We start from the raw sequence: 15749 nt of genomic DNA, 5'->3' as shown, positions 1-15749 counted from the left end.
AAGTAGGGGGTCTGGTCACTCAATAGGGGGGGGAGGGGTCTTTAAATGTACAGTATTGTAGCACACCATATACCCCTTTTACACATCTTGCATCAGATACGCACAGGCTGAGCGTCGGATACACAGGACTAAGCCGCGCGCACACACAGCCGCCATCGGACACACATACAGCAGCGCTGAGCCAGTCAAGAGCTGTTTGCAGGCCGCATGTGGCCCACAGGCCGCCTGTTGCCCACCCCTGTGTTAACTAATTTTTTTTTATATACCCTGTCCTATTCTAAGAACAATTATTGTTTTCCATTCTATACTATTATCAAGAATGGTATGTCCTGAGATGGCTGTCATTGCTGTGACGAAGAGGGACAGACCAGCAGAGGAGTAGACCGAAATGTCGACCTGGAATACACTATAATGCACTGAACGATTGAACTATGGCTGGTATATGATATTAACCCCTTGAGTAACAAGGGAGTTGGTCAAAATAGGTGTGAAAATTGCCAAGCAAACCAACGTTACTGTGAGAGATCCTCAAAATATCCATTCAAAATGCCAGAGCTGCTCACAGCAACTGTTCTTTTTTTGGGGTGCAATATTTAACTAAACTTCAATTAAATGACTTGGCTGTATTGGTATTTATTTATACTAAAAGACCAGTCGCTGTGAGCGATGCTGGTATTTTTAACAGATGGTTTGAGGATCTTTCACAGCAACGTTGGCAATGGTCAAAAAGCTCTACAAGCAAGACCAAAGAGGTCTCCTATATTCTTGCTGGCTCAGAAGAAGGGTTGTGCTGATGAGCCAATGGTTCATTGGGAAAAACAAGAGGGTAGGTCATGTGACTTTTATCAGTGGACAACATGGGCAGGTGATAGTCAGTGCGCTCCAGAGAAGGAAATTGTGTGTTTTCAACTTTCACACATGGGCTCTAGTCTCAATGATAGATGGGGAGGATTTTGATGTGCACGGTGAGGAGTGTGATGGCATACAAAAACCATGTGGAAGTGTGTGTGGTGGCATATAAAGGACATGTGTTTGAGTGTCATGAATATAACACGCATGTGTAGGGGTTTGGTGGCATATTGTATAAGAAGCATATGAGGACATTGATGGCAAAGGGGAATTTGGGATGAGTCGAATAGTTGAAAAGGGGCATGTGGACGATTCTGATGACATAATACAATGTGGAGGAGTGTGATGACATAAGGATAATGTAGATGAGTGTAATGACATATAAGGGGGATGTGAAGAAGTGAGATGACATATAAGGGGAATGATGGGGAGTTTGGTGACATATAAGGGAACGATGACATATAAGGGGTATGTGTAGGAGTATGATGACATAGGGGAATGTGGAGAAGTGTGATGATATATAAGGGAATGTAGTGGAGTATGATGACATAAGGTTATGTGGAAAAGTGTGATGACATATAAGGGAATGTAGTGGAGTGTGATGACATAAGAGGAATGTGGAGAAGTGTGATGACATACAGTATAAGGGAATGTAGAGGAGTATGATGACATAGGGGAATGTGGAGGAGTGTGATGACATACAGTATAAGGGAATGTAGAGGAGTATGATGACATAGGGGAATGTGGAGGAGTGTGATGACATACAGTATAAGGGAATGTAGAGGAGTATGATGACATAGGGGAATGTGGAGAAATGTGATGACATATAAGGGAATGTAGAGGAGTATGATGACATAGGGGAATGTGGAGAAGTGTGATGACATATAAGGGAATGTAGAGGAGTATGATGACATAGGGGAATGTGGAGAAGTGTGATGACATATAAGGGAATGTAGTGGAGTATGATGACATAGGGGAATGTGGAGGAGTGTGATGACATATAAGCGAATGTAGTGGAGTATGATGACATAGGGTTATGTGGAAAAGTGTGATGACATATAAGGGAATGTAGTGGAGTGTGATGACATAAGAGGAATGTGGAGAAGTGTGATGACATACAGTATAAGGGAATGTAGAGGAGTATGATGACATAGGGGAATGTGGAGAAGTGTGATGGCATATAAGGGAATGTAGTGGAGTGTGATGACATAAGAGGAATGTGGAGAAGTGTGATGACATACAGTATAAGGGAATGTAGAGGAGTATGATGACATAGGGGAATGTGGAGAAGTGTGATAACATATAAGGAAATGTAGTGGAGTATGATGACATAAGGGGATGTGGAGAAGTGTGATGATATATAAGGCAAAGGTGGAAAAGTGTAATGACCTATATGAGGAATGTGGAGAAGTGTGATGACATACAGTATAAGGGAATGTAGAGGAGTATGATGACATAGGGGAATGTGGAGAAGTGTGATAACATATAAGGAAATGTAGTGGAGTATGATGACATAAGGGGATGTGGAGAAGTGTGATGATATATAAGGCAAAGGTGGAAAAGTGTAATGACCTATATGAGGAATGAGTAGGAGTGTGATGAAATATAAGTGGTATCAGTAGATGTTTAAGGATACTTAAGATGCATGTGGAGGGGTCTGATGGCATAAAAGGGACAAGTGGGAGGGTCTGATGGAATATAAGTAGAATGTGGAAGGGTCTGGTGTGGCATATGAGCATGTGGAGGGTCTGCTGTGGCATATAAGGGGTATGTAGAAGAGTATGAATGCATTTAAAGAGCATGTGGATGGGATCTGGTAGCATAGAAAGGTCATTTAGAAAAGTCTTATGGCATAAAAGGGGCACGCTGATGATTTAAAACTGCCACACTGAAAGGAAAGGGTTACCTATTTCTGTTCTAGAGAGTCATCTGAATAGCAGGGAGCATCAGCTGAACTTACCTTGCTATGATATGCAGGGTTATCCAACAGAAATGTTGCTTTCATGGCCTCTGGGTACATGCATGCCTTGTACAGGGATTGAGCATAATACAGTTTGTAGTCTTCCAGTTCAGGGTTGATCTGCATTAGCTGTTCATAGCAATCTGCAGCATTTACAAAGTCTTGCATCTGAAAATAGCAGTAACCCAGAAGAGACAGACCTGCCCTAGACTAAAACACAAAAGGCCAATATGTTAAAATCTGGAAGAGAACAATGTTAAATTGCAACTTCAATTAACATTACTGAAGTAGTATGTGCAAGTTCTTTAAAAATCTGAACACAAATAATATACATCAGTATTTAAAATGAAAATAAACTTTGTATTATGTATAGACCAGTAATAGTTCTCACAGTTCATTTGTAGGGAACCAACTTACTCTGCTGGGCTGGACAACATACTAGATAAGGCAAAGCTACTTTATTACAGCTTGCAGCAAAGCAATGTCACCTAAAGGGGAATCCACATGTAGCGATAAATGCCTACTTTCTAAGCGATCTGACTAGATTTGAGTAGATCTCTTAGAAATTAAGCACACATCGCTGTGTGTGTAGGGACCAGGGCACATGGGACTTACTTGTGCTCACCATGCTGTCTGGATCCGGCCAGTCGGGATCCCGACGTCAGAAAAATGACTGTCGGACCCCTATACCACACCCGTCTAATGAAGAATATATAAATCAGGATTACATTACCCGATATTGTTTCTGCAGTTCAGTATTTAATATCTGTACAGCGTCTCCATATCTTCCTTCTTTTATCTGAGAGAGAAGAGTAATGTTATCAGATTACAATTAGCAGGACATATTTGATTTACTCCCATTATGGGACAAAACTCAATATGACTGGATGATGACTCTTGCATAACATACTCTCTAACTAAAAGCCCAAATACCTGTATACTGGGCGATTTTGAGCTGAAAGCAGCTCAGTTTTGGTGTTTTGAGATGCTTTCAGCTCAAAACTGCCCAGTGTGTAAACCCTGGCGATGAGCGGTCCTCCTGCATCATCGCCAGCTGGTTTACCAAAGCATCCGTTTATGGAAACCGTCCACCATAAACATACACTTATACAAGTGTGCCAAAATATCATCTACATATAGCAGCATGGCAGTGAAGAGACCTCATCTACATATACTAACATAAGTGTGCAAGACTTCATAGACATAGACGAACACAATTGTTCTTAGACCTCACCTGCATACACTAAGGTAAGTGTGCCAAGATCTCAGCTACATACACTAATAAAGGTTTGCTGAGAACTTCTCAGCATATGATAACACAAGTGTACAGTACAAAGAACTCATATGTTTAAAAGCAGGGGTGAAGAGACCTCATCTACATACACTAACGCAGGGGTGCCAAGAATTCAACAACACATAACAATACAGGGGTGAAGAGACCTCATATACATACACTAACACAGGGGTGCCAAGAATTCAACAACACATAACAATACAGGGGTGAAGAGACCTCATATCCATACACTAACACAGGGGTGCCAAGAATTCAACAACACATAACAATACAGGGGTGTAGAGACCTCATATACATACACTAAAGTAAGTGTGCTGAGAACTCATCTACATAAACAATCACAAGTGTTAAGACCTCATTTAAATACACTAACACAGGTAAACCAAGAAATGATCTACAGTACATACAATTAAAAAAATATGCCCAGACCTCAACTACATAACTAATGCAAGGTTGACAAGACCTCGTCTACATACACTAACATAAGTGCTGAGAACTCATATACATATACCAAGAAATTATCTCCTTAACATAACATAGATGTGCCAAGACTTCATCTACATAAACTAATGCCAAGGGAGCCAAGACCGCATCTACATGAAGTAATGAATGTGTGCCAAGACCGCATCTACATACAGTAAAACAAGTGTTGAGTGCTAATCCTCATACACTAAAACATGTTTGCCCAGACCTCATCTACACTGTCATGAGAGTAGGATTTGATGGAATAGTGTGGTGCTCAGTAATTGTAGATGGATCAGGCGATGAAGGGTTAAAATGGGCTGGTTTAATGAAAGACTTATTCATACAATACAGGAAAGGCAGCACTCAAATACATTTTTGAGAAAACAAAAGTCAATGATTAATTAAAGCAAAAAATTCTTGTAAGAAAACTTGAGGTGATGGCAGATGAAGACTTTAGGGGTAATGAAGGACACAGAAGAATGAGGTAGGTAGTTTGGTGCAAGACTTGAGTAATGGTATCCAGAAAGAGAAGTGATTGTATGACCAATGGTTGGATCCAACAAAAGAGACTGAAAGACTTTGAAACTTTGGAGAAGGATCCGGGACCAGAGCGGAAAAGCACTGTCAAAACCAGAGGAGACCAGTTGGACTGGACCGGAGGCAACGAACCGGGCCAGGCTATGAATAATGAGATGGGATCAGGTCAGCAGAGGACAACTGACAGGTTAGGCTGGGAGCAGCAACAGGCACTAGGAGAGTCAGCAATCTTCCCAAATGATGCAACCGGCTCAGAAGACTTTTTGCACTGACTCAGATCAGCCTAGGCAGATCCCCTATATACCTAGTGCAGTGGTTCCCAACCACTGTGCCGCGGCACACTAGTGTGCCGCCAGCAGTGGTCAGGTGTGCCACGAGAGATACGCTGCCGGCTTTAAAGTATAGGCAGCGTAGAAGACGGGATGCGGTTGCAATAGGGACCAGACTGCTACAGGAGCCTGTGTTACCCTCTTCCAGCACTGATGGCTCCATAAGCCCACGTACCCTGCAGCGCTGAAAGGCTTGTCCCCCTGGTGCTAATCAGCTCTCTGCAGTGTCTGCACAAGTGACAGTGATTGCCGGAAATAAGTCCCGCCTGCCTGCAGGAGATCACAGCTCTGAGCTCAGCCTTCAAGTACTGGCTGCATGAGATTACACTGGGGCTGGCACAAGCAGGAGCTGCACAGCAACACACCACTATAGAAAGTAAAGAGGGCGAGGCAGAGACTATGCAGAGGGGCTGCTGAGTATGTGTACAGAGCTGCAAACTGCATGGGCCAGGCAAGCCATCCACAGGTCAGTGTAACCATCCCCTGTGCCTAGCCCAGTCCCCCCCCCCCCCATCTAACTACCATCCCCCCTTTTCAGCTCAGTTGCCCCTCCATCCCAGTGTGTCTCACCCTGCTTCCTTGCCCCCCTACCCTAAACAATCGGCCAACCTGCCCCATCCCACTGCCCCCCCCCCCCCCCTAACCTCCAGCCGGTGCCAGCACAGTCACACTGCCCCTCAGACTCATTCAGCACAGTGTCACCACCCCTTTTGCCCTTCCCGCGCTCATTATTTCTCTATAAAAATATAGATATATATTTATATATCTAACCAACAATGTAATGGCGGCACTTGTGGGTCTTTTCAACATTACATTGTTGGACACATTACTTTGGGATTCGAATTGGATCCCCCGGGAAGGTCACAGGGCAGGTATTTAAGTTAACACAGTAGGAGTGCAAGTCTATTTTGGAAATATATATTTATATCTATATCTCTATTTATCAGTCTCCACCCTTCTACTCTGGGGGCCCGCATGTTTTTTTATTACTATGGGGGCCAATGTGTTTGTGTTTTGTATTTTTTCCATTGGGGCCAGTGTGTGTGTGTGTGTGTATTTATGTTTATCATCATGGGCGACTGATGGTGTGCCTTGGCAATTTTAAAGTATTGTCTGGTGTGCCGTGAGTTGTAAAAGGTTGAAAATTACTGACCTAGTGGATGACTGCCATTGGCTGACAGGAAAGACCCTGACCTGACCCAATAGCTCACTTGCCCTAATCCAAGATGTCAGACTAACAGCGCCGCCAAGCAAAGTCAGACTCCAGTGCAGCGCAACCATCCCCCTGCTGCCACTCACATGCCCGCAGACCCCCGTTGCCTCCCACAGACCCTGGAGGACACATGCTAGCCAATGGCGGACACAGGTGGGTGAGTAGTATGCCCGCCGTGTACTGTGGTGGCGGAATGTGACATACACACACACTAGAGGAGTGCGGTAAATTTATCTACATACACGAACACAAATGTGCAGATGTCATGCACTTAAATAATTTATCTTACATATACCAATGCAGGTGTGCCGAGAACTCATCTACATATAACAACACAGGGGTGCATAGCCCTCATCTACATACTTTAAGAAAGGTGTGCCAAGACCTTATCGACATACACTAACACTGGATTGTCGAGGTGTGCCCAGAACTCATCTTTATATACTAACACAAGTGTCAAGACCTTTTTTAAATACTCTAGCAGGTGTTTCAAGAACTTATCTACATACAATAATAAAGATGTGCCAAGACTTGAACTACTGAACTACACAAGTGTGCCAAAACCTCATCTACACAAACTAGTGGAGGTGTGAGGACAACTCATCTACTTACAATTGCACAAGTGTGACTGTGCAGAGACAAAAGCTACACACACTAACGCAGGTGTGCCGAGACCACAACTACATACTCTTACACAAGTGAGACCTCATCTACTACATTACACTAATGTAAGTGTGCGGAGACCACATAAAATAATGAAGACGTGCTGCCACAATATATATTAACATAAGTGTGCAAAGCTCTCATCTACATACAATAATGCAGCACATAACTGTGTTATCAACACATAACAATAACAATATAGTGATGAAGAGACCTCATCTACATACACTAAAGTAAGACCTCATCTACATACACAAATGGAGATATGCAGAGAACTCATCTACATACAAGAACACAAGCATGCCAAGACCGCATATACACAAAATAATCGAGGTGTGAGGAGAACTCATACACTTACGCAAACACAAGTGTACAGCGACGTCATCCACATACACTTACATAGGTATGACGAGACCTTATCTACGTTACCTAAAGTAAATGTGCCAAGACCTCATCTACATACACCAATACAAGTGTGCCGAGAATTCATCTGCATGCTAGGGATGGCCATCGCCTATAGATGATTCGACATTAATCGATGGTTCAAGGCCAATGTTGAATACTTTTGAATGTTGAATACTTTTGGGGGAGAACCAGATGGTTTCCCTCCATTGATGGAATAGCAAAACGATGTTATGCCTTTTTATTTTTTTTCAAAGTGCCCCGATACCCGTGAAGCCCCGCCCCCATGTTTTGATTGGCCCATAGGCCAATCCATCAAACACAATGGATGACCATCGATATGTAAAAATATCGATGGTCATCCATTGCATAATTTAGCACTATCGATGGCCAGTTGCAGAATTGCCATCGATGGCAATGGCAACGATGGCCATCCCTACTACATGCACCATTACAAAGTGCCGAGAACTCATGTACATATATCAACAAAGCTGTGCAGAGACCTCATCTACATATACCAATTCAGGGATGCGGATACCTCATTTACATACATAAACAGAGGTGTGTCAAGACCTTATCTGCATACACTACCGTATCTACATATAGTAATGAATGTGTGGCGTGACCTCATCCTATAATATAATGTTGAGACCTCATCTACATACAGTAAAACAAGTGTTGAGACCTCATTTACATACACTAAAGAAAGTGTGCCAAGACATAATCGACACACACTAACATAAGTGTGTCAATATTTAATTTACATGCACTAACAAAAGGTATGTCAAGACCTCATCTACACACACTACTGGAGGTTTGCCGTGACCTCATCGACATACACTAACACAGATGTGCAGAGAACTAATTTACATAGAAATACACAAGTGTGCCAAAACCACCATCTACACAAACTAATGGAGGTGCGAGGAGAACTTTTTTTTCTTTTATTCAAGGTGTGCTCTCATCACCAAGTGCGCAAGTGAAAAACCCATGCAAAAGGGGGCGTACATACTTATGCACCCTCTCCAAAAGGAGAAGGGCCCCGTTACTTCCCATAACCACCTCTCAACCAAAAGGCCTAAGAGGGGAAAAAAGGGACAGTGGGTCCTCCTTGCTGAAGCTCGGAGAGACCCTCTTCCCTCAACCCCTGAAGGGATCAGGGCGGATGGGTCCTCCTCGCCGGAGCCACCCTCGTGGGCACCCTTTGCCTTACAGCTTGGGGTAACTCCATCTTACCCCAGGGCTGTCCAAAGCACCACCCTGGGGTTCGAGGGACCTTAGGCTATCCTCAAAAGGTGAGAGCCACCAGTACATAGGAAAGTAGGCAGCCCATAAGAGGCCTACCTACACCCCATAAAGTCGTGGCAAGCAAACAGTGCAGCCTCAGCCTCCAGGCAGCCGGACAGTCAGCGTCCAACCAAGCTTTTCTCCATTCCTACCTAGGGCACTTTCCAACCCCTGGCATGGGAATGGGTACTCCACTGGGCTTATCCATTGACTCCCTTGAGGGTTGAGGCCCCCTCAAGGGAGTCAATGGAGGTTCATAGCCGCTGACTCCCCATCAGAGGCTATGAACCTCTGGAATGGGCTACTCAGTCCCAGCATTTCCCCGCTCCTAGGGAATGAATACTAGACTGAGCTTTGTGCTGTCTCATCCAGGGGGCTACAAACCCAATCAAGAGAGCCACCTACTGGGCCCAGTGTTTCTCCCCTCCCTCACCAGTGGATTTACGGAAACAACACCTCCACCCATCTGGCAAGGGTGAAGGTACTCAGCCAGACTTTTCCTTGCCCGATCATGAGGGGTCCCATACCCTCCGCCCATTGGAGCAGAACTCATCAAAATATATAAGCACACATTCTCAAAGAACTAATCTACATCCATTAACACTAGTGTGCAGAGACGTCATCTACATACACTCACGCCGGTATGCCGAGACCTCATCTAGATACAGTAATGAAGGTGTGCTGGAAAGCCATCTACATATACCAATACAAGTGTGCAGAGATCTCACTTACATATACTACACTTAAGTAAGTGTGCCGAGACTTCATCTACATAAACCAATTGAGATGTTCTTAAAACTCTTCAACACATGCTAACGTACTGTAAGTGTACAAATAACTTATCTGCATAAAATAGCGCAGGGGTGCTGGTACTACATCTACTCATAAGATTACAGGGGCGAAGGACTTAAGTAAGTGTGCCAAGACTGCATCTACATACGCTAACAGATATGTGCAGAGACCTCATTTACATAAACTATAAGAAGTGTCAAGACTCTATTTAAATACACAAATATCTACATATACCAACACATGGGTGCAGAAACCTCATCTACATAAATGAACAGATGTGTGCACAGACCTTATCTGCAAACAATACCATGGGTGTGGCGAGACCTCATCTACATATAATAATGGATGTGTGCAGTGAGCTCATCTACAACTAATAACACAAATGTTGGGACCTCATCTACATATACTTAAACAAGTGTGCCCAGAGTGACCTCATCTAGACACACTAACAGAGGTGTGCTGTGAACATACACAAGTATGCAGACATCATTCAGAGTAACATAAGTTCAGAGAAATCGTCATACATATACCATTGCAAAGGTGCCAAGACCACACATACACACCATAAAGTAAGTGTGCCAAGACCTATTTTACATACACGAACACAAGTGCCCTAAGATCTCTTTTACATAAACCAATGCAGGGGTGCAGTGACCTAATTTTATTACACTAAAACAAGTGTGTCAAGATCTTATTTACATATACTACCAAAGGTGTGCCAAGACCTCAATTAAATGGATTAAGGATGTGTGACATGACCTCATCTATATAAGCTAATGCAAGGGTGCCAAGACCTCATCTACATACACAAGTGCAGGTAACTCATCAAACTTATATCAACACAAGTGTGCTGAAACATGATCTACATACACTAAAGTGGGGACATAGGTACTGAAAGGAAAGACACTCATAATCAGAATCAGCTTTATTGGCCAGGTATAAAGAGGATTCTGATATACAGTACCAGCCTCGGCACACCGAACTGTCTTTCCTTTATGTATATACTAGTTAAAAGTATATATATAATAATTATACTTTGCATAGAGCAGATGTTATGTGCAGTAATCTGTATTAGTCCCATGTTACTAAATGCCTCACCAGTTTATAAATGGTTGCAGTGTACTCCCCATCCTTGATCTGCATGGCAGCCATTGATGTCACTGAGCCCCGACCGGGATGCACCGATGGTCAGTGCCCAGTACCCAACGATCCTCTCGCCCAGCAATTAGAAGCGTTACCAAGGCCGCTCACATTGCTCCCTAGCAACCAACCGGATCCGGCTTCCGCCCCTCCCATGAAAGTGACGCCACAAGCTTGCTGTCTTCTCGTACTTTTTTTTCACCCGATAGAATAAACTTTATTGCTAATGAGCAATGCTCAACTGGTACTTTGTAGATAAGAGTCCATCTTCTCCCTGGCAACCAAACAGTAAGTTGTTATTTACTTTTTAACACAGACAAAACATTCAGCTATAGTCACTAAGCTTTGTGTTAGATGGGTGTTACACAGGAATCTAGCTTCAGTTTGTCATTCATAGGTGATCGCAGTGTTCGTGTCTGCTATTTGACTACAGTGTACACATATTGCAGAGCCCGAGAACAGGGCACTTTTTTGTTTTGTCTTTATTGGTTTTGTGATGATCTCTTGACTTTGTCACACAAGGTGACCCATTAAGAAATTTTAGCTCACACAGAAGAATGCTAGTGGTTGATTGTTCCAACAGCCTTACCAGGCTAACCTTGCAGCTGTGTAACATGCATAACTTTTGTCAGCCTTTTAATAAAATGTTGGTCTCATTGAGTGAGTAAGTGTATTACACATTGCAACCAATCAGATTCTAGCTAACCTAACTAACCTTTATCGTGCACATTGTTTAAAATGATAGGTGGAATCTGCTTTGGACAACATCTACACTTGCTCTTTTTAGAAGAGGCATGTCGAAACTGTGGCCCTCCAGCTGTTGTCATAGTTTTAGCATTCCCTAATAGCAAAACTGTGGCAAGGCATGATGGAACTTGTAGTTTCACAACAGCTGGAGGGCCACAGTTTGGCCATGCATACGTTTAGAAGGTTTGAGTTGGACATAGGAAAAAGTGTTGCTATGGGCAACATCTCCACTTCTGTAAACCTACACTTTAGTATATATGTTCATGTAATTGCATAAGATCAGATGCAGGCAAATCCCAGCTATGCCTATGTCGAAGTGCATCTGCATAAGGCTTGTGTGGGCAGCTGTATCACGTAACAAATTAAGTATTGTGCAGGAAAGCTTGCAATGTTTTGGCTACTGTATTGGGCATTTGTTATGAGCACATCACCCACAATTGAATCAGCCCCAATGTATGCCTATGCAGTATAAACTTATGTATGCAATTACTGTATACATAAATAACAGAAGGACTACTTTTATGAGTGACATTATGCCTTTTTCTGAGTAGGGCTCATCATATACCAAATTAAAGCTCTTGGTATTGCAGAAAAATATTTGCATTGTAATTGATAGCTTCTTTTCAGAGTCCGATACCCCCCACATCGAAAACTCAGCGTGCGGTTTTTCCTGCATACCAAAATGCGTTAAAAAACGCAGATAACGGGGGTTTTACCTCATTTTTTCTTTAGTGCATATCCTGCCCTTTGTGAGAAAAAACTTTTCCAATTCAAACTGAGGATAGATTTATTAACATTCGATCAGGGGAATATGCACTATCCCCATGCATCAGCGCTTCCCCCTGATCTATGACACCCGCTGAGCGGGTGTCTAGCGTGCGGCGGTGTGGGGCAGGAGACATAGCGCAGCTACGATATTTTGTACTGCGCGCCTGCCTAATTTATGAAAGGTCAGCATTGCTGACCGTTCCACCGCCTGCAGCTATCGACTTCGACAACTGCAGGCGGCGATGCCCTATGCCCACAGCAGGGACAGCCCTGTCCCTGCGGCTGGCTCTGAGCTCCGCTGGGAATCTCGCGAGAGTAGCGAGATCCCGCGCATGCGCAGTGAGCCGGCCGGGGGGAAAGAGACAGTGCATCAGTATTAACTGATGCGCTGTCTCCAGGAGGGGACATCGCCGGAGGGGGGAGTTAGCGCTCCCCCGTTTCGGCAGACAATATGTTGATACATCTTGTTGGTGTCCCCTCCTGCCTAGCCTCGCTAATGAGGTGAAGCAGGAACTGTTATAGCGCCGCGTTTAGCGCCGCTATAATAAATCTAGCCCTGAATTTTTTGGTTATGATAATCTCAAAAAGTGTGTAGACAAAAAAAGTTCAAAAAATTTCAGGAAATAGTATATACCGTGTATAATAATAAGACACTGTCTTTTTTTTTTTTTTTAACAAAAAACACCATAGGGCTTATTTTCGGGGTAGGGCTTATTTTAATGAACATTGACAGCAAATGTAAAAAAACATGCCCCCAGTCCTCCTTAATAAACATGCCCCCAGTACTCCTTGATACAGGTAAACATACCCCAGTACTCCTTAATAAACATGCCCCCAGTCCTCCATTATACCGGTAAACATGCCCCCAGTCCTCCTTACGGTAATAAACATGTCCCCAGTCCTCCGTGATAAAGGTAAACATATTCCCATACCTCCCAACAGTCCCGATTTTAGCGGGACAGTCCCGATTATCAGGGCCTGTCCCGCTGTCCCACCGGCGGGTGGCAGTGTCCCGCGGTGAGGGGGGGCTGTTGGGAGTCCCCCCTGTCGGCTGCTAAGCAGCGGGGAATAAACGTTGTGCGCATGCGCACAGCGTCTATTCCCGCAGCCAGGGGGCTGGGGGCATGGCTAGAGGCTCATAGAGCCTCTGGGTCATGCCCCCATAGCGGCAAAATGGGGGCGTGGCCTCGCGGGAGAGCCGCGGGTATAGGCAACGCCCCCGGAATTAGGCGCACACCAGCAGCGTCCCGCCTCCTGAGCTAGCAAAGTTGGGAGGTATGTATTTCAGTACTCCTTAATAAACATGTCCCCAGTCCTCCATTTTAGAAAACAACCTAACCCTAATCCTATACCCCCCTCTCCTGCAGCCTATCCCTAATCCTAAAACCAAGACATGAGTAATTTCTCTACACTTCTGGTTTATAGTCTCTAGCTGTTTTTACAGCACCTGAAGTATTCACCTTAGTCATACCTCCCAACTGTCACGATTCCGTCGGGACAGTCCCGATTTTCGGGTCCTGTCCCGACGTCCCACCCGCGGCAGGCATTGTCCCGCTGCGGGGGGTGGCAGTTGGGAGACCCCCCAATCTAGTAGAATAGACGCTGTGCGCATGCGCACAGCGTCTATTCTCGTATGAAAATGAGGTCGCGGCTAATTAGCATAAGCCGCGCCCTCATTTGCATATGCCCCGCCCCCTTTTTGGGCGCTCGCGCGGCTTCGCCGCGCGAGTGTCCCTATTTCCTCCGGCCAGAAGTTGGGAGGTATGCCTTAGTACAAATACAAAAACTTATACACAACAGTAAATACATGAGTCACACACGCTAATTTATAAACAGTTTCTTATATAGCGCACACAGATTCTGCAGAGCTTTACAGAGAATATTTGACCATTCGCATCAGTCCCTGCCCCAGTGGAGCTTTCAATCTATATTACCTACCACATGTACATGCACATACATTCATTCTAGGGTTAATTTTGTTCCAATTAACCTACCAGTATATTTTTGGATTGTGGGAGGAAACCAGAGTACCCAGAGTAAACCCACACAAGCAGGGGGAGAATATACAAACTCCGCACAGTTAGGGCCATGGTGAGAATCAAACCCATGACCTCAGTGCTGTGAGGCAGTAATGCTAACCATTACACCATCCGTGGTGAATTAAAATAATCTTCCCTGTCTATTTTTGGTCTTATGACCAGGAATTGACTCCGTGGTAAAGGTATTACAGTATGTAGGGGTACGCCCTCTTCAGTCTCAAAGTAAAATACTGTTTATGCTCCACGGTGATGGGGAGAAAAAGAAACCATTATATCGATTTCGGGATTCCCAGGCTGATCCTCTGACCAGTGTCACGATTCTGCATCAGTATTTTGACTGGCATCCTGAACACTGGTTGTACCATTTTCCGGCTAAGAGTTATTGGGTACAGACTAGGAATATTCAGACATTTTGTTAAAATATGAGACAATCTCGATACAGCATTTAAGGTCTCAAAAGAAAGAATTACTTTCAAATATTTATATGTAGCTTTCATAAAGTAATATTAATAATATGTAATATATGAAAAGTTCCAGACATGTGTAAAAATTTAAAATAGTTTGGTAATATTTTATGTTACAAGTACAAGAGATCGCTTCTAGACTTTGCTAGATTCTATTTGATGCCTTTCAGGATGTGTTATTGCCATGGAAAGGTAGCAGTATAATATACAGATCCACCACTATGGGGACAGCATCATCGCTGGTGAGCCCCGGCGAGGTGATTGAAGATACTTACGGTGGTGGTGGAGGAGAAGCTTGTGAGATTCCTGTAGAAGTGAAGCCCAAAGCACGCCTTCTGCGCAGCTCCTTCAGGCGTGGCCCCAGGGTGATTGGGGCCAGTTTTAAATCCACTGCATCGGTGGACCTGGAATATGCTGCTGAATATGAACGGCTGAAGAAGGAGTATGAAATATTTCGGGTCAGCAAGAATAATGAGATTGCTTCCATGCAGAAAAAAGAGGTGAAATTGGACGAGGAAAATAAAAGGCTGAGAGCAGAGTTACAGGTACACATGTAAAGTTTATTCATTTGTTTCCATCGGCGGCCTTCAGGACACAAACTACCTAAGGCAGATACCTGTTCAGTATAATATATAGGCTTTTCCCAATTTCTAAGAGCCTTCTGCTCAGTCAGATAAAGGTGTCTGACAACTGGTACATTATAAGTTGAATATCTTGGAGGTGTAGGGGTACAATTATGTGGATCATTACATATTACAATGTAGTGAACATGTAGTGCACTGCACCTCCACTGCTGATGC

The 15749-nt window shown here is 43.9% G+C and overlaps 2 protein-coding genes across 2 annotated transcripts in view; one reads left to right on the top strand and one right to left on the bottom strand.

Annotated features, from left to right (window-relative positions):
* The window catches only part of LOC146080891 (intraflagellar transport protein 70A), a 52706-nt gene extending 41611 nt beyond the window's left edge, over nucleotides 1-11095 (bottom strand). Inside the window, exons 1-3 of the mRNA XM_083188588.1 lie at nucleotides 10890-11095; nucleotides 3543-3608; nucleotides 2810-3019 (exon numbers count right to left, since the gene is read on the bottom strand). Coding sequence (XP_083044714.1) covers nucleotides 2810-3019; nucleotides 3543-3608; nucleotides 10890-10943 — 330 coding nt within the window. The 5' untranslated portion in view covers nucleotides 10944-11095. The remainder of the gene's footprint in view (nucleotides 1-2809; nucleotides 3020-3542; nucleotides 3609-10889) is intronic.
* The window catches only part of NPHP3 (nephrocystin 3), a 60718-nt gene continuing 56049 nt past the window's right edge, over nucleotides 11081-15749 (top strand). Inside the window, exons 1-2 of the mRNA XM_083188586.1 lie at nucleotides 11081-11219; nucleotides 15120-15494. Of these exons, the coding sequence (XP_083044712.1) occupies nucleotides 15171-15494 (324 nt within the window). The 5' untranslated portion in view covers nucleotides 11081-11219; nucleotides 15120-15170. The remainder of the gene's footprint in view (nucleotides 11220-15119; nucleotides 15495-15749) is intronic.

This window comes from Crinia signifera, chromosome 5, assembly GCF_055691185.1.
Source record: "Crinia signifera chromosome 5, ASM5569118v1, whole genome shotgun sequence".
NCBI classification, from domain to species: Eukaryota; Metazoa; Chordata; class Amphibia; order Anura; family Myobatrachidae; genus Crinia; species Crinia signifera.
Note: the sequence above shows the minus strand (reverse complement) of the source record. Positions and strands in the feature narration are given on the sequence as shown.